Consider the following 21324-nt stretch of genomic DNA (forward strand, 5'->3'; position numbering starts at 1 on the left):
CCTGCTTGGCGCTCAGCATCAAGCGTTGGAATTGGGGGTTAAATCACCAAAAATTATTCCCAGGCGCGGCGCCGCTGCTGCCCACTGCTTCCCTCACCTCCCAGGGGGTGATCAAGGGGATGGGTCATACATCATTGGTACTTTAACTTAACTTTAACTTTACACATACAAACTGTAGCACACAAAAAAGCACATTTAATAAAAAAAAAAAACGTTATTATGGTCTTACCTTTACTTAGAAATTAAGTCCATGCGCCGCAACTAAAGCCCTCACTTAAACTTTCCACATGCAAGATTGAATCTATTTAAAAAAGTGTAACCGAGGGTTTATAAATGTCGCTTATACTGTATGAAACTACAAAATAACAAACACGGAGGCTCCAGTTTACACGAGGACCACTTTATTTACATTCTTTCAAAAACCTCCGCAACGTGACATCACTTCCGCTCTTAACGCCTTCAAAATAAGAGCTCAAGGCATATACTGTATAACAGCGCATAACAGGAACTTAACATCACAAAGAGGAAAGCCCATGAAAATAGGTTACAAAAGTTATTTAATAAGAAGCCAAAAAGTGCAAAAACAATAATGTTCATGTTGGAGGAGTTGTGAATTAGGTACACCTGCAGTCTGCAGGTGTATCTAATGTTGTGTCCCTGCAGTCATTCACAACTCCTCCAACACCAACATTATTGTTTTTGCACTTTTTGGGTTCTTATGAAATAATTTTTTTAAATAGATTCAATCTTGCACGTGGAAAGTTTAAGTGTGGGATTTAGTTGATATAACAATTCTACGGCGGGGGTGCAGGAGGCGAGTCTCAGCCAGTGCGTCTTTTGCAGCCGTTTTATGATCGCTCAGCACAAGAAATACTTTACACACATACAGTTGTTGACAAAATACACTGTACATTATATACCTCAGCTAACTAAACTATGGAAATGTATAATATAGTTCATATAGCAATACAGTCTCACTGCACAGCAGGCCAGCAGTTAGCTGAGTCATTGCGCAATCCATGTTGCGGCACTGAGTGACGTGCCTCAACTGGCTGCTGATCACCGCACCGTCTCTTCTCAGTATTTGAACGGCAAATGTGAAAATTCAGCAATTTTGAATAAAAATAATCTAAAACTGGTGAAGTTAAATGGAAAATAACTTTATAGTATAATCACTGGATACATCCATCCATCCATCCATCCATTTTCTACCGCTTATTCCCTTCGGGGTCGCGGGGGCGCTGGAGCCTATCTCAGCCACAATCGGGCGGAAGGCGGGGTACACCCTGGACAAGTCGCCACCTCATCGCAGGGCCAACACAGATACATATAACAATTTAATTTTTTCTTTTTACATTTTTTTTCTTTCCATGATGGCAGGTGAGGCCCTGCCTCACCTGCCTCTAGTGACTGCAAGTCACTCGTCTACTGAAAATGTGAGCAAATGTGCTGGGTCAAAAGTATACATACAGCAATGTTAATATTTGCTTACATGTCCCTTGGTAAGTTTCACTGCAATAAGGCGCTTTTGGTAGCCATCCACAAGCTTCTGCTTGAATTTTTGACCACTCCTCTTGACAAAATTGGTGCAGTGCAGCTAAATGTGTTGGTTTTCTGACATGGACTTTGGGAAGGCCATTCTAAAACCTTAATTCTAGCCTGATTTAGCCATTCCTTTACCACTTTGACATGTTTTTGGGGGTCATTGACCTGTTGAAACACCCAACTGCGCCCAAGACCCAACCTCCGGGCTGATGATTTTAGGTTGTCCTGAAGAATTTGGAGGTAATCCTCCTTTTTCATTGTCCCGTTTACTCTCTGTAAAGCACCAGTTCCATTGGCAGCAAAACAGGCCCAGAGCATAATACTACCACCACCATGCTTGACGGTAGGTTTGGTGTTCCTGGGATTACAGGGCTCGCCTTTTCTCCTCCAAACATATTGCTGGGTATTGTGGCCAAACAGCTCAATTTTTGTTTCATCTGACCACAGAACTTTCCTCCAGAAGGTCTTATCTTTGTCCATGTGATGTCAAATTCAAGCAGAAGCTTGTGGATGGCTACCAAAAGCGCCTTATTGCAGTGAAACTTGACAAGTGACATGTAAGCAAATATTAACATTGCTGTATGTATACTTTTGACCCAGCACATTTGCTCACATTTTCAGTAGACCCATAATAAATTCATAAAAGAACCAAACTTCATGAATGTTTTTTGTGACCAACAAGTATGTGCTCCAATCACTCTATCACAAAAAAATAAGAGTTGTAGAAACTATTGGAAACTCAAGACAGCCATGACAAGTGTATGTAAACTTTTGACCACGACTGTATGTTTCCTGTTGACGACCTTGATTATTACTGACCGTGTGGGTCCTTATTTTGTCCTGCTGAGTGAATGGCAAGCTTTGATGTTGTTAATATTCCGTTCCTTTTTTTTGGACTGCATGAATGTGGCCACCTGCTGCTCCGTGGAGTTGAAATAATCTTCCCCAGGCTCCCCTCCACCGTCAGCGGCCGCCACCCGTGCAAACATGTGCGACCTAATGCGTAACCACGGTCATGATGATGTCGTTCACCTGAGTGTACTGCTCTGGTTCCTTCATTCTGTTGGCTTTTGCACATTTCACTTAATCCACCCACCTGCTTTATTGATTCCTTGACAGCTGACATCTCCGCAGTGAAGAACTCAAGTGCTCTTCTTAGCTCTTTGCTTTCCTCGTCCGAGAGTTTCTTCTTTCTTCACTGCAAAAAGTCAGTGTTCAAAAACAAGAAAAAAAAAAAAAAATTTGGGGTATTTTATTTGAACTAAGCAAAATTATCTGCCAATAGAACAAGAAAATTTGGCTTGTCAAGACGTTCCAAAACAAGTCAAATTAGCTAACCTCAATGAACCCAAAAATACCTTAAAATAAGTATATTCTCACTAATAACAAGTGCACTTTTCTTGGTAGAAAAAAAAATTAGAACTTTTTGCTCAATATGTTGAAAAATATTGTTAAATGAAGTAGTGCCATTATCTTGACATAATGATATGCGCTCGGCATTACATTTCTTGAAACCAGCAAACTTACACTAAAAATTAATTTTCTGTTCTTAATGGAAAGGCAACCGCTTGTTACTCTCGGGGTCTCCTAGCCGCTCAGGCAAATCATATTGTCTAAAAATGCATTTTTCCATGGATAACATGACATCATCGCGCCAAGTGCGTGCTCTTTCAGTCAATTAGTGCACATATACACAGCCCGGACCCCAGCCAAATTTTGTTTTATTGTAATTTTGAAGAATTTATCTGAATGTGCATGAACTATTTCTGTTCAAAATTGTTAGAAATGTCAAATGTTAAATGTTTAAATATTGACTGTCATTTTACTGTACTGTGCCAACTGTACTACTATATGAGTACGTATTTTCTATTGTTTCATTGACAATAAAAACAGCTAAGTCCATTTGGCTGTCATCTGTTTTAATTATGAGACACAATTGTGTCAAAGTCATGATTTTTTATTTCATGCTTGAAATAAGAAATTATTAATTTAAAAAAGTAGTTTTATACTTGTGAGTGTTGATGACACAGCTTTGCAACAGTTGATATTCTAGTTTCAAGCATGTTTTACTCAATATAGGTCTTTAAATCTCAGCAACAAGCTGTAATATCTTACTGAGATCATTTAGGACCCATCCATCCATCCATCCATTTTCTACCGCTTATTCCCTTTGGGGTCGCGGGGGGTCGCTGGAGCCTATCTCAGCTACAATCGGGCGGAAGGCGGGGTAAACACTTTAACATAAAATCTGCTTAGTGAGAAGAATGATCTTATCAGACAGAAAATAAGCCTTATTTGAGATATTTCATCTTACTTAGATTTCAGTTTTTGCAGTGTGTACTGCTGTGGAGGCCTCGTCACACGACATGCTGCTTCGTCTGACTTTCCGTTCGGTCTCAGTCAATTGTTGAAATAAACTCATCGAAACTCTTCTAAATGGACGCGTGGGTGTGTGCGGGACGTAAGCAAGAACCAGTTTATGGTGTTATTGTGTGCAATATTATGCACTAAAATTTGTCTATTTATTATTACCGTATTTTCCGCACCATAGGGCGCACCGGATTATAAGGCGCACTGCCGATGAGCAGCTCTAGTCAGGTTTTTTTTCATATATAAGGCGCACCGGATTATAGGGGGCATTAAAGGGGTCATTTTATTATTATTATTATTATTATTAGCTTTCTAAATGTAAAAGACTTTCTTGTGGTCTACATAACATGTAATGGTGGTTCTTTGGTCAAAATGTTGCATAGATGATGTTTTACACATCCGCTTCAAGTTGCTTTCTGACAGTCGTTTCAGGACGCGCTGTTTTGTGGGCGGTCTTATTTACGTGGCTCACCTTCGACAGCGTCTTTCCCCGTCATCTTTGTTGTAGCGGTGTAGCGTGCAAGGACGGGAGTGGAAGAAGTGTCAAAAGACGGAGCTAACTGTTTTAATGACATTCAGACTTTACTTCAATCAATAACGGAGCAGCATCTCCTCAGCCGGAAACAACAACACCGGAAATGTGTCCCGTGAAAAACCGTCCGACCGGAACTCTCAAATAACTAAAGTTCCTTGGGTGAATAATGTAAACTCACTACACCAGTATGTTTTAGCGCTTTTCATGGCGAGTTTACTGACAGATATAAGTAAGAGCGTTACACTACTTTATATTAGAAATGGCAACAGCAGAAGATGAATGTCCCATAACAAGAAGATAGTGAAAAAGAAGAAGCTTATTAACTATGGGGTCGACACAAACTGCAAAGGCGGACATGCGCAATTTTTCAGGATTCATGCAGATCCCAAATACAGATCAGCAGGTACCAGAGGGTAAGACAAGTTGTTTTTGCATAATATTGCAAAACAAAACGCCAAATAATATGCCTTACCTTATACACACACCATAATAATACTCCTATGTTGAAGCACAGTACAAATCCATCATAGCTTACCAAAGTCGTACTAAAACATTTTGATAGATTTTTTAGCGCCTTGTGTAATGTTCTATATATTTTCAACGGAACATATAACATTTTGATGTTGTTTACTTGAGTCATATTGCCCTCATATTGCAGTCTACACATATCTCTTATGTTTGACTGGTCACACCACGTACCAAATTAATTGTTCAGTTGAGCTCGGAGGACTAGATAGTACAATCCCTCAGATTAATCAGCAGTTAGTGTTGAGTGGGGGGTGGGGAGTTGGGGGCAAAAGCTTCACTGGGGTCTTCAGGTGGGCACCCTCCTTCATTGGTGTTTCGTTGATAGGCCCACGACACCTCCGGAGGGCTCAACGGCAACATCTGGCGTCCCAGGTGTGCCCCCCTCTGCCTTTGCCCCTAGATGTCATTTAGCAGCCCAGTTTGGGTCCTTTCTCTTGAACCATATCCATCTGCTACTTCGTTCAGCCGCATCCGACAGCGATTTGACAGCCCGCCGGAAGGCCTGACCTCTTAATCCCATTCCTTTGAGGAGCTTGGTTGTGGACGTAGCAACAAAGCCTCTGCACCCGACTTCAACTGGAAGCACTCGGGCACGCCAGCCGCGCTGCTCTGCCTCGGCTGCTATGTCCGCATACCTCAGTTGTTTGCGCTCATATGCCTCACCAACTGGTACAGTTAGTTCAACAATGAGCACAATCTTCTGGGAGGTTGACCACAAGACCAGGTCCGGCCTGAAGCTGGTTGTAATGATTTCAGGCGGAAAGATGAGTTTGTGGTCCAAGTCAACCTGCATTTTCCAGTCCCGGGCAGAGTCCAGAAGGGTTGCCTCCACTCTTGCAGATGGTTTTGGTGAGAGTTGTCCTGCTCCTACAAACTGAGTGGTGATTGAGTGACTAGGGATTGGGGGAGGGAGGGCCTTGTTGTTATTTCTCCTTTCCTCCAGGGTGATCGCCAGTTGTCTCAAGACCTGGTTGTGCCTCCAGGTGTAGCGGCCTTGAGACAAACTGATTTTGCAGCCGGTGAGGATGTGATTGAGTGTTGCAGGGGTTTGACAGAGTGCACAAGAAGGATCTTCTCCAAACCATTGGTTTAAGTTCTTGGGTGTGGGAAGAACATCGTAAAATAGATTCAAGGTCGGTACGCACAACCAAAATGATTCCGTACATTTGGAGCACCGGCTTATAAGGCGCATTGTCGAGTTTTGAGAAAATGAAAGGATTTTAAGTGCGCCTTATAGTCCGGAAAATACGGTATTTGACCTTAAACTGAGACATTTTTTATTTTTTATCAGGATCAACAGATTCATCATACATCATTATCATATGGACTACAATCTAAAACATCAATTTGGTTTCAAGAGTCATAGTAAAAGTTTAGATTCAACAATAAAATTCAAATGATTTAACTTGAACATGTAGGGATAGTCCATGGTTCTCGCCCGGAAAAGGGTGGAGTGCCATCTCCGGGTTGGGGAGGAGATCTTGCCCCAAGTGGAGGAGTTCAAGTACCTCGGAATCTTGTTCACGAGTGAGGGAAGAGTGGATCGTGAGATCGACAGGCGGATCGGTGCGGCGTCTTCAGTAATGCGGACGCTGTATCGATCCGTTGTGGTGAAGAAGGAGCTGAGCCGGAAGGCAAAGCTCTCAATTTACCGGTCGATCTACGTTCCCAGCCTCACCTATGGTCATGAGCTTTGGGTTATGACCGAAAGGACAAGATCACGGGTACAAGCGGCCGAAATGAGTTTCCTCTGCCGGGTGGCGGGGCTCTCCCTTAGAGATAGGGTGAGAAGCTCTGCCATCCGCGGGGAGCTCAAAGTAAAGCCGCTGCTCCTCCACATCGAGAGGAGCCAAATGAGGTGGTTCGGGCATCTGGTCAGGATGCCACCCGAACGCCTCCCTAGGGAGGTGTTTAGGGCACGTCCGACCGGTAGGAGGCCGCGGGGAAGACCCAGGACACGTTGGGAAGACTATGTCTCCCGGCTGGCCTGGGAACGCCTCGGGGTCCCACAGGAAGAGCTGGACGAAGTGGCTGGGGAGAGGGAAGTCTGGGCTTCCCTGCTTAGGCTGCTGCCCCCGCGACCCGACCTCGGATAAGCGGAAGAAGATGGATGGATGTAGGGATAGATATATTGAACGCTTAAACGTGGATGTTGTACAAGCAGTTGATCGTGCCTCAGAAAGGCAATATTACCCTTTTTCTTCTCTTCTTTTAGTTGAGGCAGTAGTTCTTGGCATTTCATGTGGAGTCTGTTTTTGTCAAACCATCTTTTTAATTTGTTCATTTCATCTGTTATTATTTGTACTAGATTCTGTGTGTTCTCTCCTGAACAAAACACTGTTGTATTGTCCGCAAATAATAGTAACTTAAGTCATCATTGATGAAGATGTTTCAAAATCTTCTGTTTGTCCTCATAGTGAAGCAGTTCAATAACAACAGACCATTGTTGTCCAAATTGATTATATTTTCCAGGGCCATGTGCTCTCTCTCAAAATCAAAACGTTTTGAGTTGATTTTCAAGTACTTTTTTCACTTTGGACTCGGTCACACTCCCCACTTCAGATTTTTCATCAAGAATTCCATCAATCAAAATGCTTTTTTTTCTTCTTGAGTTGTTGTCCATATAGCCCAGTTTTGCTGCAAAGTTGTGGATGGAGACTTGAAAGTGAGCAAGGTTCTCAGAAGTAACTTGAAGTGTTTCACTTTGTGTGACAACAGTAGCTTTCAGATTATCCGAGTCTGCTTGAGAAAACTGGAGGGTTGATTTTAGCACCTCAACATCAAGATGACATGTTTTATCATGGTGTCCATGCTGTTAAGACTTGGTCAAGGTGTTGACCCCAGGATGCAGAGACGGGAGGCAAGATCGAATCAAGAAAAAGAGAGTCTTTGAGTCCAAAAAGGTTAACAAAAGGTGATGGAGCAGAAACACACACCATATAATATAGCCAATAAGATGAAACTTCAGAGGTCGGAACTAAGGAAAAGTCCACAATAGATTTGTTCTCCACCTCAGGGAGGACAGACAAAACACACGGAGGTTAGGTGTATAATGAGCAGTGTTGGGTTAGTTACTGAAAATCAGTAACTAGTTACAGATACTAGTTGCTTTATTTCAAAAGCAACTCAGTTACTTACACCAAAAAGTAATGCGTTACTGTGAAAAGTAACTATTTAGTTACTTATATATTTTTTTAAGACTCCCTTTAATGCCCTTTTAGCCTTTATTTCAGTACTGTTATTGCACTGGAGAATAATACAATCTGTTGATCAACTTGACATGCATTTGCATCACTGAACTCTGCTAAGCAATGTGGTCTACATACAACACACAAAGACAAAGATATGTTTCAAAGGGCCAATTTGTATCAGGCCAGAACAAATTGACAAAACTATTTTAAATACCTGCATTATAACATACATAAGTAACAAACAGCATAATAACAACATAGCTGTAAACCAAGGAAGGCACACACTACATACACAAAGCCTCACCAGGCGTTTTTCTCTCTCAAGGAATTCTGAAATAAAATCATGTCTGAAGCCCAGAACACTACACATTTCCCCAGTTTTAGTTTAGAGATAAGGGAAGGTTGGCCTGGCCCACTATTATCCCTCTTTATGTTTGTGAACTTTATAGTCAATACATTTAGAGTGATGTGATAATCAAACACTCTAGAAGTCTAGAATAAAAGAGCAACAGTATATAAGAGAATTGACAGAGTGTGTGTACCTTCAGTGCGCAGTGCCTCGTTAAAATCCAGCCGCTGTTGCTTAGTAGGTGAAGTGTGTGTCTCTCTTTACTACCTTCGTCGAAGCATGTTGTTTTTGTAGCTGTTTCAGCAGATTTGAATTGCTAGGATAGGATCTTTGATCCAAGAAACAATTTACATTTAACTAAAATGTTCTTTTATTTGTGGTCGACAAAAGAAAAGTAGTGAGAATATCTCCATGTTAAGAAACTCGGCTTCGGGCTTCGCCATGTCTTGTTAGTAAACACAGACACGGCCCCTCCCACACACACACACACATACACACAGAGAGAGTGCGCGGCACGCCTCTTCCTTGTCGCCTCTTCTGCAGCGCTGCAATAAAATACACTCAGATCTTCTCAGTTTCTAGCCCATACTACATAAAAAATAACGTAAAATAACGCAGTAACGCTTCATGTAGTAACGGTAACGGAGTTACTGAATATAAAAAATAACGCGTTAGATTACTATTTACCGCTGAAAGTAACAGCGTTACAGTAACGTGTTAGTCCATCCATCCATCCATCTTCTTCCGCTTATCCGAGGTCGGGTCGCGGGGGCAGCAGCCTAAGCAGGGAAGCCTAGACTTCCCTCTCCCCAGCCACTTCGTCCAGCTCCTCCCGGGGGATCCCGAGGCGTTCCCAGGCCAGCCGGGAGACATAGTCTTCCCAACGTGTCCTGGGTCTTCCTCGTGGCCTCCTACCGGTCGGACATGCCCTAAACACCTCCTTAGGGAGGCGCTCGGGTGGCATCCTGACCAGATGCCCGAACCACCTCATCTGGCTCCTCTCGATGTGGAGGAGCAGCGGCTTTACTTTGAGCTCCCCCCGGATGACAGAGCTTCTCACCCTATCTCTAAGGGAGAGCCCTGCCACCCGGCGGAGGAAACTCATTTCGGCCGCTTGTACCCGTGATCTTGTCCTTTCGGTCATAACCCAAAGCTCATGACCATAGGTGAGGATGGGAACGTAGATCGACCGGTAAATTGAGAGCTTTGCCTTCCGGCTCAGCTCCTTCTTCACCACAACGGATCGATACAGCGTCCGCATTACTGAAGACGCCGCACCGATCCGCCTGTCGATCTCACGATCCACTCTTCCCTCACTCGTGAACAAGACTCCGAGGTACTTGAACTCCTCCACTTGGGGCAAGATCTCCTCCCCAACCCGGAGATGGCACTCCACCCTTTTCCGGGTTAGTCCCAACACTGATAATGAGGGCGAAAAAACGTACCCGGACTTGGAGGTCAAGCAAATGCATGTGACGGGGAAGGAACAGATTGATCTGTCAAATCATAGCCGGATGTCAGAAGGCGGGACGTACGGGACAATACCCATTTATTTTTTCGTATTCAATTTATATGACGTCATCACTTTGACAGTTTGACAGAAAGTGGGTACTATGTTCTCTGACGTGGTCTGAGCACGCCAAGCCACGAACATGTCTACGGTTCATTTCCGGTTGATTGCGATGTAATAAACGTGTTTGGATTCATGCGTGCAAACACTTTCTTACGTCTGAATTGCTTCTGTCGTATGTCGTTTTCTGGATTTGATCGTACGTCATACTTGCCAACCCTCCCGGATTTTCCGGGAGACTCCCGAAATTCAGCGCCTCTCCCGAAAACCTCCCGGGACAAATTTTCTCCCGAAAATCTCCCAAAATTCAGGCGGACTCAGGTCCTCATGGACAATATAAACAGCATACCTGCCCAATCACGTTATAACTGTAGAATGATGGAGGGCGAGTTCTTGGTTTCTTATGTGGGTTTATTGTTAGGCAGTTTCATTAACGTCCTCCCAGCGCTGTAACAACACATAACAACAGCAGTCACGTTTTTGTATATGTAAAGCAGTTCGTCTGCCGTAAACAGCAATGTTGTGACACTCTTAAACAGGACAATACTGCCATCTAGTGCATTTGATGAAAGCACTTTTGTGCGTGCCACACATCAATGCATCATCAGAGAGGGTTGCATGGTTAGAAAAATAGTGACAGAGAATAGAACAAGGATGGACAATTCAACCCTTAACTCAACAATGAGTTGATGAGTGTTATGTGTGTGTATATGTGTAAATAAATGAACACTGAAATTCAAGTATTTATTTTATTTATATATATATATATATATATATATATATATATATATATAATAAAATAAATAAATATATATATATATATATATATATAAATATATAATAAAATATATATACGTATATGTATATATATATATATATATATATATATACACACGTATAAATATATATATATATATATATATATATACATACACGTATATATATATACATACACGTATATATATATATATATATATATATATATATATATATATATATATATATATATATATATATATATATATATATATATATATATATATATAAAGGAAAGCCCCGCAACTCTTTGTACATGAAGCCTTCGGTCTAGGTGTGCCAAGTTTTTTATGATTATTTTCATTTCTATTTCTTGCCTTCTTGTAATTTTCTGTAAAGCAATTGGAATCGCCTTGCATACGAATTGTGCTCTATAAAAAAAACAACCTTGCCTTGGCTTGACTAAATGAAGCAAGTTCAGTAGAAATTGCTCAGTGATGCTCCAATGTTGAAGATGAACTGCGATGCTGATGGAATGTAGATTGTATGTAGAAGGACTTGGATTGTTGAAATGGGTTGAGCAATGCGGAAGTCGAAAGAAAGAAAAGTGTGAATTCTTGGAATTTAGCGAATTTTTTTTGGAACTCGAAAGGTTGATAGTTTCCCGAGAATGAGTGGAATGTGTTGAGAATGGAATGAATGTGATGTAGAAGAGGAACGTGGAAGCATGTGTTGAGAATGGAATGAATGTGATGTAGAAGAGGAACGTGGAAGCATGTGTTGAGAATGGAATGAATGTGATGTAGAAGAGGAACGTGGAAGCATGTGTTGAGAATGGAATGAATGTGATGTAGAAGAGGAACGTGGAAGCACTTGACGAATGTAAGAATTGGCAGATAAAAAATGGTGCTTTGAAATAGAGGAGTAATGTCAGTCAGCACAAATAATTTAATATTTGCCAAATTTAAAGTACTGTATTTTTCGGACTATAAGTCGCAGTTTTTTTCATAGTTTGGCCGGGCTCCAGTGCGACTTACATATGTTTTTTTCCTTTTTTATTATGCATTTTGGGCAGGTGCGACTTATACTCCGGTGCGACTTATACTGCGAAAAATACGGTATATCAGTGGTGGCCAACGCATTCAGTTTATCTCATGAAAGCTCAATGAGAAAACTATTTTACAAGTGAAGCATTAGTGTTGTCCCGATACCAATATTTTGGTACCGGTACCAAAATTATTTCGATACTTTTCTTGTCATGACTTGATCCTGGGTGTTTGCTTTTCCGGGATGCAACGGAAAGTTGGCTCGGGCGAGACGAGAATGTAAGTACATGACTTATTTAAACACTATAACTACAAAAAAAAGTACAAACGAAAAGCGCGCACAGTGGCGGAGAAATGACTTGGCTATGAAAACAAATACTTGCACAAAGGCAGAAACTATGAACAACAAAAAACACTAACTGTGGCTTAATAAACAAAAACTTACTTGGCATGGAACCGGCATGAAAAAAGAGCAGCAAGGGTCTTAAGGGTGTGTGGAGAGTGTGCAGAAGCATAAATGCGGGATGTCGTCAGAACGACAAACTGAAAACAATGAACTTAAATACTATAGACATTCAAAACGTGAAACAGGGGCGTGACGTGACAGGTGAAAACTAATGGTTGCTATTGTGACAAAACAAAAGTGCACAAAAAGTCCAAAAACAAAACCGAACATGACCAAAACAAAAACATGATCACACAGACATGACATTTCTAAATAAAGGGGATCACAAAAAATTGCATTATTGGCTTTATTTTAACAATAAATCTTAGGTTACATTAAACATATGTTTCTTATTGCAAGTTTGTCCTTAAATAAAATAGTGAACATACTAGACAACTTGTCTTTTAGTAGTAAGTAAGCAAACAAAGGCTCCTAATTTAGCTGATGACGTATGCAGTAATATATTGTGTCATTTATCATTCTATCATTTTGTGGTAGAAAAGTGGTAGAAAATGAATTATTAATCTACTTGTTCATTTACTTTTAATATCTGCTTACTTTTTCCTTTGACATTTTCTATCAACACTTTAGTTAAAATATAATAATCACTTATTCTTCTGTTGTTTGATGCTTTACAATAATTTTGGATGATACCACAAATTTGGGTATCAATCCAATACCAAGTAGTTACAGGATCATACATTGGTCATATTCAAAGTCCTCATGTGTCCAGGGACATATTTCCTGAGTTTATAAACATAATATACATTTTTTTTAAAAACGAAAGAAGATGTGATGCCAAAAAATATCGACGTAATCATAATGGTATCGACTAGATACGCTACTGTACTTGGTATCATTACAGTGGATGTGAGGTGTAGATCCACCAATGGCGTTTGTTTACATTGTGACGCCGGTGATCTACGGTGTGTAGTGAAGCATGTTTAGCTATTCCTCCTCCTGTAGTGATAATGATACTTGTAAGAAACTTTATTTATTTGTCGCCATGGAGGTGAGCATTAGTTATTTAGAAGTAGCTAAAACACCGCAAACTGCGGATGCTCAACCTATGCCTCACTTTAACAAGCTTCTTGAAAAGCTAGACAAAGCTGTGTTCATGACCACCATCAACCTGTGTAAGGGTTATTTGGCAAGTATCGTTGGGAAAGGAAGCAAGACAGTATACAGCTCTTCAGAGCTTCACCGACTTCTATAGCTACACCATTACGCCGTTTGGACTCCATGGAGCTCCTGCTACGTTTTAACGATTAATGGATCAGGTTCTCAGAGATGTGAGCAGTTTAGTGCTGCTTATCTGGATGATGTGGTGGTGTTTAGCACTTTTTGGGAACACCATCTATCTGATCTCTGATAGGTCCTTCAACAAATCAATGTGGCCGGACTCACCCTCAAAACCCCAAAATGCTTGTTGGCTTTAAATTAAGTTTCCTATCTGGGATACAACCGTGGCAATGGTAAAATACGCCCTCAAATGAACAAAGTGTAGACCCCGGACAAGAAACAGGTACAATCGTTCTTGGGCCTTGCAGGGAGGTGACAGAATGTTTGTGCCCCATTTCACTACCATCACATGCTCCCCTTGTCAACTTGACTACCTGACTACTACTTTACCGTGAAAAGGGGCGTACGTCAAGTTTTTGTCCATACGCACGCTTAATACAAACCCCGTTTGCATATGAGTTGGGAAATTGGGTTAGATGTAAATATAAACGGAATACAATGATTTGCAAATCATTTTCAACCCATATTCAATTGAATATGCTACAAAGACAACATATTTGATGTTCAAACTGATACTTTTTTTTTTTACTACTTTAGGTACGTGTTGCAGCCATGAAATTCTAAGTTAATTATTATTTGATAAACAAAAATTAAGTTTATGAGTTTGAACATCAAATGTCTTGGAAGTGCATTCAATTGAATATGGGTTGAAAAGGATTTGCAAATCATTGTATTCCGTTTATATTTACATCTAACACAATTTCCCAATTCATAAGGAAACGGGGTTTGTACATGAATTCTCTGGTCTAGGGATGTCCCGATCCGATATTTGGATCGGATCGGCTGCCGATATTTGCCAAAAATTGCGTATCGGCAAGGCATGGGAAAATGCCGATCCAGATCCAGTTTAAAAAAATACTCCGGTCCGTGTTTTCCTACGCACCAATTTAAATAATACATTCCACTTTTCTGCTGCTCCGTAATTTCCGTTCCGCATTTTCCAGCACACCTTCAACACATCCACAGGTCTGTGGATTCTCACGCAGTTGCTTTTAGCTGCTGGCATTACACGACAGGCTCTTCTCACTCTTTCCTGTGTCTCCTTCTCACAGACAGCAAGTGCACCTTCTTACACACGTCACATACTGTCACGTCATACGTTACATACTGTCACCTCATACGTCACATACTGTCACGTCATACGTCACATACTGTCACGTCCTCCCCGAGCAGAGAGGTAGCAGCATGGCTAACGTTAGCTGTGATGCTAGCGCAGCCGTGCGAGCAACGCTCCCTCTGAGGTGCGCGCCTGTGCAATTGCGCACTGTTTAAGCGTCCTCTGCGCATAGCAAATCTATGCCACGCACAGAATCTAATAAAAAAATAAGCGCATAACAATTTTCGACACACGGACACGACAGAGAAAACAGTTTTCGTCATCATTGTTTAAATATTATAACGTCTGTCGAGACGCTTATCTCCGTTCGGTGCCACACGTCCACACCATCAAAATGCCGAGGCAAAAAATGTCCACATCAACACCGTATGAAAAAAATAGTGATTTTTTTAGTTGTGATTTCCTTCTCTGCATGAAAGTTTAAAAGTAGCATATATTAATGCAGTATGAAGAAGAATGTTTTAATGTAGACATGCAAGCCTTGAAAGAAAATGTTGAAAATCAAGACTACATTTCCTGCAAATGGGTGCATTTCTACCCTATATTTTAACTTTAGATTTATTCTCATATCAAACTCTTTTGGCTGTCTTTTTGACACTTACATCCGGCGCCCCCCTCCACACCCTGGATTATAAATAATGTAAATAATTCAATGTGATTATCTTGTGTGATGACTGTATTATGATGACAGTATATATCTGATAGTATATATCTGTATCATGAATCAATTTAAGTGGACCCCGACTTAAACAAGTTGAAAAACTTATTCGAGTGTTACCATTTAGTGGTCAATTGTACGGAATATGTACTTCACTGTGCAACCTACTAATACAATCAATCAATCAAAACACATAGAATCATCATACTGCTGTGATTATATGCATCAAGTGTTCATTCAAGGCTAGGGCAAAATATCGAGATATATATTGTGTATCGCAATATGGCCTTAAAATATCGCAATATTAAAAAAAGGCCATATCGCCCAGCCCTCGTTCAATGATGCCATTTCTGTTTGTCATGTATAATTTTGTCTATTTTGTGTTTATCCTTGAATAAACAGGTCAGTTTCTTGTTACCAACCATTGTGTATTATTCAAACTCACCTAATTCAGCTGGCTAGTTGTTATCAAGAGTACTAAAACCCTTTTCAACATGATTCTGACAACTAAGTAGGCTAAAGAACTTTAAACTTTAATATATGATCGGTTGGGCCAGTATCGGTCAATATCGGTATCGGTCAGTATTGGATCGGAAATGCAAAAACAATATCGGTATCGGATCGGAAGTGCAAAAACCTGGACCGGGACAGTAAAATCCACAACACAGGGACAAAGGCATATGCTTTAAATCAAATATAGTACAAAAGGAACATGTTAAAACTCTAAAACAATCAATCATCAATCAATTTAATTATACAGCCCTTTATCACACGTGCCTCAAAAGGCTTCATAGACCAAATACAAACCAAGACCCGATTCAACATTTGGTTTCAACGTATGATTACAACTAGAACTGGCAAGCAATTAAACAAAAATGAGTGGTTATTAATTAGCAACTGTAATGTGACGGCTTTGTATGCTGGACCCCAAGATTCAAAGGCGGGAAGCAGGTATAACAAAAAATGTCTTTTAATCAAAACAATAGGGGTGTAACGGTACGTGTATCTGTATTGAACCGTTTCGGTACGGGGGTTTTGGTTCGGTTCGGAGGTGTACCGAACGAGTTTCCACACGAACATATTAAGTAGCCGCCGAAGCTAAAGTCTTAACAAGCTGCTCCGCTTTCTGCCTCTGTCTGTGTTAGTACTCTACACAGCACCCAGCATTGTCCCACCCACACAACCATCTGATTGGTTACACGCAGAGTGGTAACAGCCAATCAGCAGTGCGTATTCAGAGCGGTAACAGCCAATCAGCAGTGTGTATTCTGAGCGCATGTCGTCAGTGCTCCAGCGTTGTGATGAGCAGGTAGGTGTTTAGCAGGTGAGCATAAGGCAGCGGACTCTCCCCAAATGATAATAAACACCTCCCAGTCAACTACTAGTAACATCACTATGAGCCCGTTGATGTTCTAGAAACCTAAACGGCAGCTCAGCTCGCTCGCAGTCCTGGCTTGAGGTGAAGGCTAATTAGCTTTCAGCGTAACGTCAGCTCATTATGCGGTGTGTGTGTGTGTGTGTGTGTGTGTGTGTGTGTTACGGACAGCAAAGCTCTATCTGTTATTTCACTTTACCTTTTTCTGTGTTGAAACAGCAAAAAAGGACATTATGTTAAAGGGGAACATTATCACAATTTCAGAATGGTTAAAACCATTAAAAATCAGTTCCCAGTGGCTTATTATATTTTTCAAAGTTTTTTTCAAAATTTTACCCATCACGCAATATCCCTAAAAAAAGCTTCAAAGTGCCTGATTTTAACCATCGTTATAAACACCCGTCCATTTTCCTGTGACGTCACATAGTGAAGCCAACACAAACAAACATGGCGGAAAGAACAGCAAGCTATAGCGACATTAGCTCGGATTCAAACTCGGATTTCAGCGGCTTAAGCGATTCAACAGATTACGAATGTATTGAAACGGATGGCTGTAGTGTGGAGGCAGGTAGCGAAAACGAAATTGAAGAAGAAACTGAAGCTATTGAGCCATATCGGTTTGAACCGTATGCAAGCGAAACAGACGAAAACAACACGACAGCCAGCGACACAGGAGAAAGCGAGGACGAATTCGGCGATCGCCTTCTAACCAACGATTGGTATGTGTTTGTTTGGCATTAAAGGAAACTAACAACTATGAACTAGGTTTACAGCATATGAAATACATTTGGCAACAACATGCACTTTGAGAGTGCAGACAGCCCAATTTTCATCAATTAATATATTCTGTAGACATACCCTCATCCGCGCTCTTTTCCTGAAAGTTGATCTGTCCAGTTTTGGAGTTGATGTCAGCAGGCCAGGGAAGCTAGGGGGTTTAGCTTGCTCGTCTGCGGGAACAAACTGCCGCCATTGCTTGCCGTGCTACCGAGGTCCTTTGTCCCTGAATTGCTCACACACTCCGGCAGATTCAATGGGGGTCTGGCGGCAGATTTCTTTGACTTTATCGTTGGAAATGCATCTGCTTTGAGTGTCGCAGGATATCCACACATTCTTGCCATCTCTGTCGTAGCATAGCTTTCGTCGGTAAAGTGTGCGGAACAAACGTCCAATTTCTTTCCACTTTCGCATCTTTGGGCCACTGGTGCAACTTGAATCCGTCCCTGTTCGTGTTGTTACACCCTCCGACAACACACCGACGAGGCATGATGTCTCCAAGGTACGGAAAACAGTCGAAAAAACGGAAAATAACAGAGCTGATTTGACTCGGTGTTTGAGAAAATGGCGGATTGCTTCCCGATGTGACGCCACGTTGTGACGTCATCGCTCCGAGAGCGAATATTAGAAAGGCGTTTAATTCGCCAAAATTCACCCATTTAGAGTTCGGAAATCGGTGTACCCCGCCTTCCGCCCGATTGTAGCTGAGATAGGCTCCAGCGCCCCCCGCGACCCCAAAGGGAATAAGCGGTAGAAAATGGATGGATGGATCAAGGTATATATTGACGCTTACATAGGTCTGGTGATAATGTTCCCCTTTAAATGAAGAGTTTCTGTCTCTGATAGTTGATATAATAATGTAACTGCATCATTAAGCCTACATGATTTCCATGGTGTTCAGGGATAATTAGTCTCTCCTATTGCTATTGTACTATTTTTTCAACTATAGTTACATTAATCATTAGTAATGCAGCAGCCTAGTTTTGAATGGCAGGGTCCCTGCTATCACATGTTGATAAAAATATAACATTTACATAATAAAAATCAACTACAGGCTTCCCAAATGCTGTAATAAATTAAGCATGATGAGTTGACTTGAAACGGTTTAATGTTGCACTTTTTATATGTAGAAGAAAAGTTGTCATTTTATTTAATCTGAGCAACAACTTGAGGCAGTTTAATGTTGATTAACGTGGGCAGAATTATTATAGTGTTCCCAATGTTAAAAGGATAAAGCTATTGTTTACAAATTTGGTAAATAAATAATCAAAAAATGTATACTTTGTTGTTTTCTTACTGAACCGTGACCTCTAAACCGAGGTACGTACCGAACCGAAATTTTTGTGTACCGTTGCACCCCTATAAAACAAGTACTAAGCCACGGCTTGTAGAAATAACAAAAGGTGAAGGCAAACAGAAAAGTGCCCCATGAAAAAAATTAAGCAACAGAGAAAAAAACAGGCTCGGAGGCAAGGGTCTGGAATCACGCTGAGAGACGTCGGGCTGAGACGAATTACCAAAACGGATGATGGTAAGAGGACGGCACAAAAAAGGGTCTTGCTAGTAGGTTTTAGCAGAGCAGTTCATGAAAGTCTCATGCAGGAACATTCTGAAGGTAAGAACAGCAGTACACCTGCAGCTGATAAAGGGTGACAAGCAATCAGCCTCAGATGCGTCCATTAGCTCCGCCTCCAGTCCAAGCGATGGCTACTGAGGCCAGACAAATGAGAACAAGGGCGCAAGAAGACAAAAGCAGTGAGGCAAAAACAAAAACAAAGAATGTAACAGTACCCCCCTCTCTAATGGACGCCACCTGGCGGCTTAGCTGGCTTTTCAGGAAAGCGACAGTAAAAAATCAGACAAGAGGGTGTAGTCAAGGATGAGGGAATGGGAAACCCTCCCAGTCTACCAGATACTCCTCACGTCTAAAATGGCCTTCACCATCAAAGCGGGATGGCCGTCGACTAGCCTGTGAGAAGGAGGAGGCACATTTGGAGAACACAAAGCGCTGACGGCCACAGGCTTGAGGAGGGAAACATGAAAAGCAGGATGTATCTTAAGCAACTCAGACAGTTGAAGCAGAACAGCACTGGAGTTGGGAACCCGCTTCACAGTGTAAGGACCAGTAACTCTGGGTTGCATTTTTTTGGAGACTGTGTGCAGCGGTAAGTCGCGTGATGACAGCCAAACCTGTCCTGGCTTGTAGTCCGGGGCTGCTGTGCGATGACGATTAGCCAGGCGCTGGTTGCGTTCAGAAATGCATGACAGTGCAGCTCGCGTGTTGCGCCAGGCGAGACGGGCGCGGTGTAAGTGAGCAGTCACTGAGAGCACAGCAGATTATGACTCTAATGAAGGAAAAGCTGGGGCTTGATATCCAAAAGTAGCCTGGAAAAGGACACCCCTGTGGCAGAGCAGACAAGGGAGTAATGTGGATACTCAATCCAAGAGGTTAAAATACCAGAAAGCAGGTTGCTGGTGGCAAACACAGCGGATCGTGGCCTCCAAATCCTGGTTAGCCCACTCCGTCTGGCCGTTTGACTGGGAGTGGTACCCTGGAGACAGGCGGGGTAACGCCCCAAAGGACCTGCAGAAGGCCTTCCAGACTGCAGACGTAAATTGTGGTCCTTAATATGAGACCACATCCATGAGAATGCCATGCAGTCAAAATACATGACGAACCAGAAGATCCGCAGTCTCTAAGGCAGAAGGTAATTTAGGCAGTGCAACAAAATGAACTATCTTTGAAAATCTGTCCACCAGGGTGAGAATGACCGTGTCGCCATTAGAGGGCAACAGTCCCGTAACAAAGTCCAAAGCCACGTGTGACCAGGGGCGGGTGGGAATGGGGAGTGGCCGCAGGAGTCCTGCCGCTGCCTGGTGGGAGGACTTGTTTTGTGCACGGACTGAGCAAGCGGATACAAATCCCCACACATCCGCTCTGACTTAAGGCCACCAGAATCGTGACAGGAGGAAGATGGTGCGGTTGACTCCTGGGTGGCCCAGCACAGGACGGAGTTTAGGGATCATAAACAAGCGACCCTTTGGACAGCTCTCTGGGGAAGTACAGTCCTTGAGGGCATCTACAACCTACTTCTCCACATCCCACTGAAGCACCCCTAGAATCCAGGATTGTTTCCTAATGGGCCTCTGCAAGAGGAGGAGCGTATAGCCTTGAGCGAGCATCCGGTTTGCTGTTTTGAGAGCCCCGGCGGAACGTCAGAGTAAAGTTGAATTGGGTGAGAAACATAGCCCATTGTGCCTGTCGAGGATTGTGTCTTTTGGCAGAGCGCAGGTAAGACAGATTCTTTTGATCCATTTGCACAATAAATGGGTGCGCCGAGCCCTCTAGAAAGTGCCTCCACTCCTGCAGCGCCAGCAATTCCCTGTTGCCAATGTCATCACTGCGCTCTGCCAGGGTCAGGCGATGTGAGAAGAAGGCACAGGGGTGCAACCTCTGGTCGGACAAGGAGCACTGAGAGAGGATGGCCCCCACGCCCGTATCAGATGCTTCAACCTCGACAATAATTTAAGAAGAGGGGTTCGCGTAAATGAAAACAGGAGGATCAGTAAACAAAGATTTCAGTCTTTCAAAGGCGGAGTTAGCATCAAGGGTCCACATAAATGTAACCTCACAGTAAATGAGCCTCGTTAAGTGTTCGGCCACCTAACTAAAGTTTCGAATAAAGCCTCTGTAAAAATTGGCAAAGCCTAAAAACCTTTAAGCTACCTCCTGGTGGTAGGAGCGGGCCACTCGACCACA

The 21324-nt window shown here is 42.2% G+C and overlaps 1 protein-coding gene across 1 annotated transcript in view; it reads right to left on the bottom strand.

The window, feature by feature from the left end:
- Positions 1-21324, bottom strand: part of LOC133623026 (hexokinase-2-like) — a 115360-nt gene that overhangs the window by 91174 nt on the left and 2862 nt on the right. Inside the window, exon 2 of the mRNA XM_061985938.2 lies at positions 2642-2743. Coding sequence (XP_061841922.1) covers positions 2642-2671 — 30 coding nt within the window. The 5' untranslated portion in view covers positions 2672-2743. The remainder of the gene's footprint in view (positions 1-2641; positions 2744-21324) is intronic.

Source organism: Nerophis lumbriciformis, linkage group LG12 (assembly GCF_033978685.3).
Source record: "Nerophis lumbriciformis linkage group LG12, RoL_Nlum_v2.1, whole genome shotgun sequence".
Lineage (NCBI taxonomy): Eukaryota > Metazoa > Chordata > Actinopteri > Syngnathiformes > Syngnathidae > Nerophis > Nerophis lumbriciformis.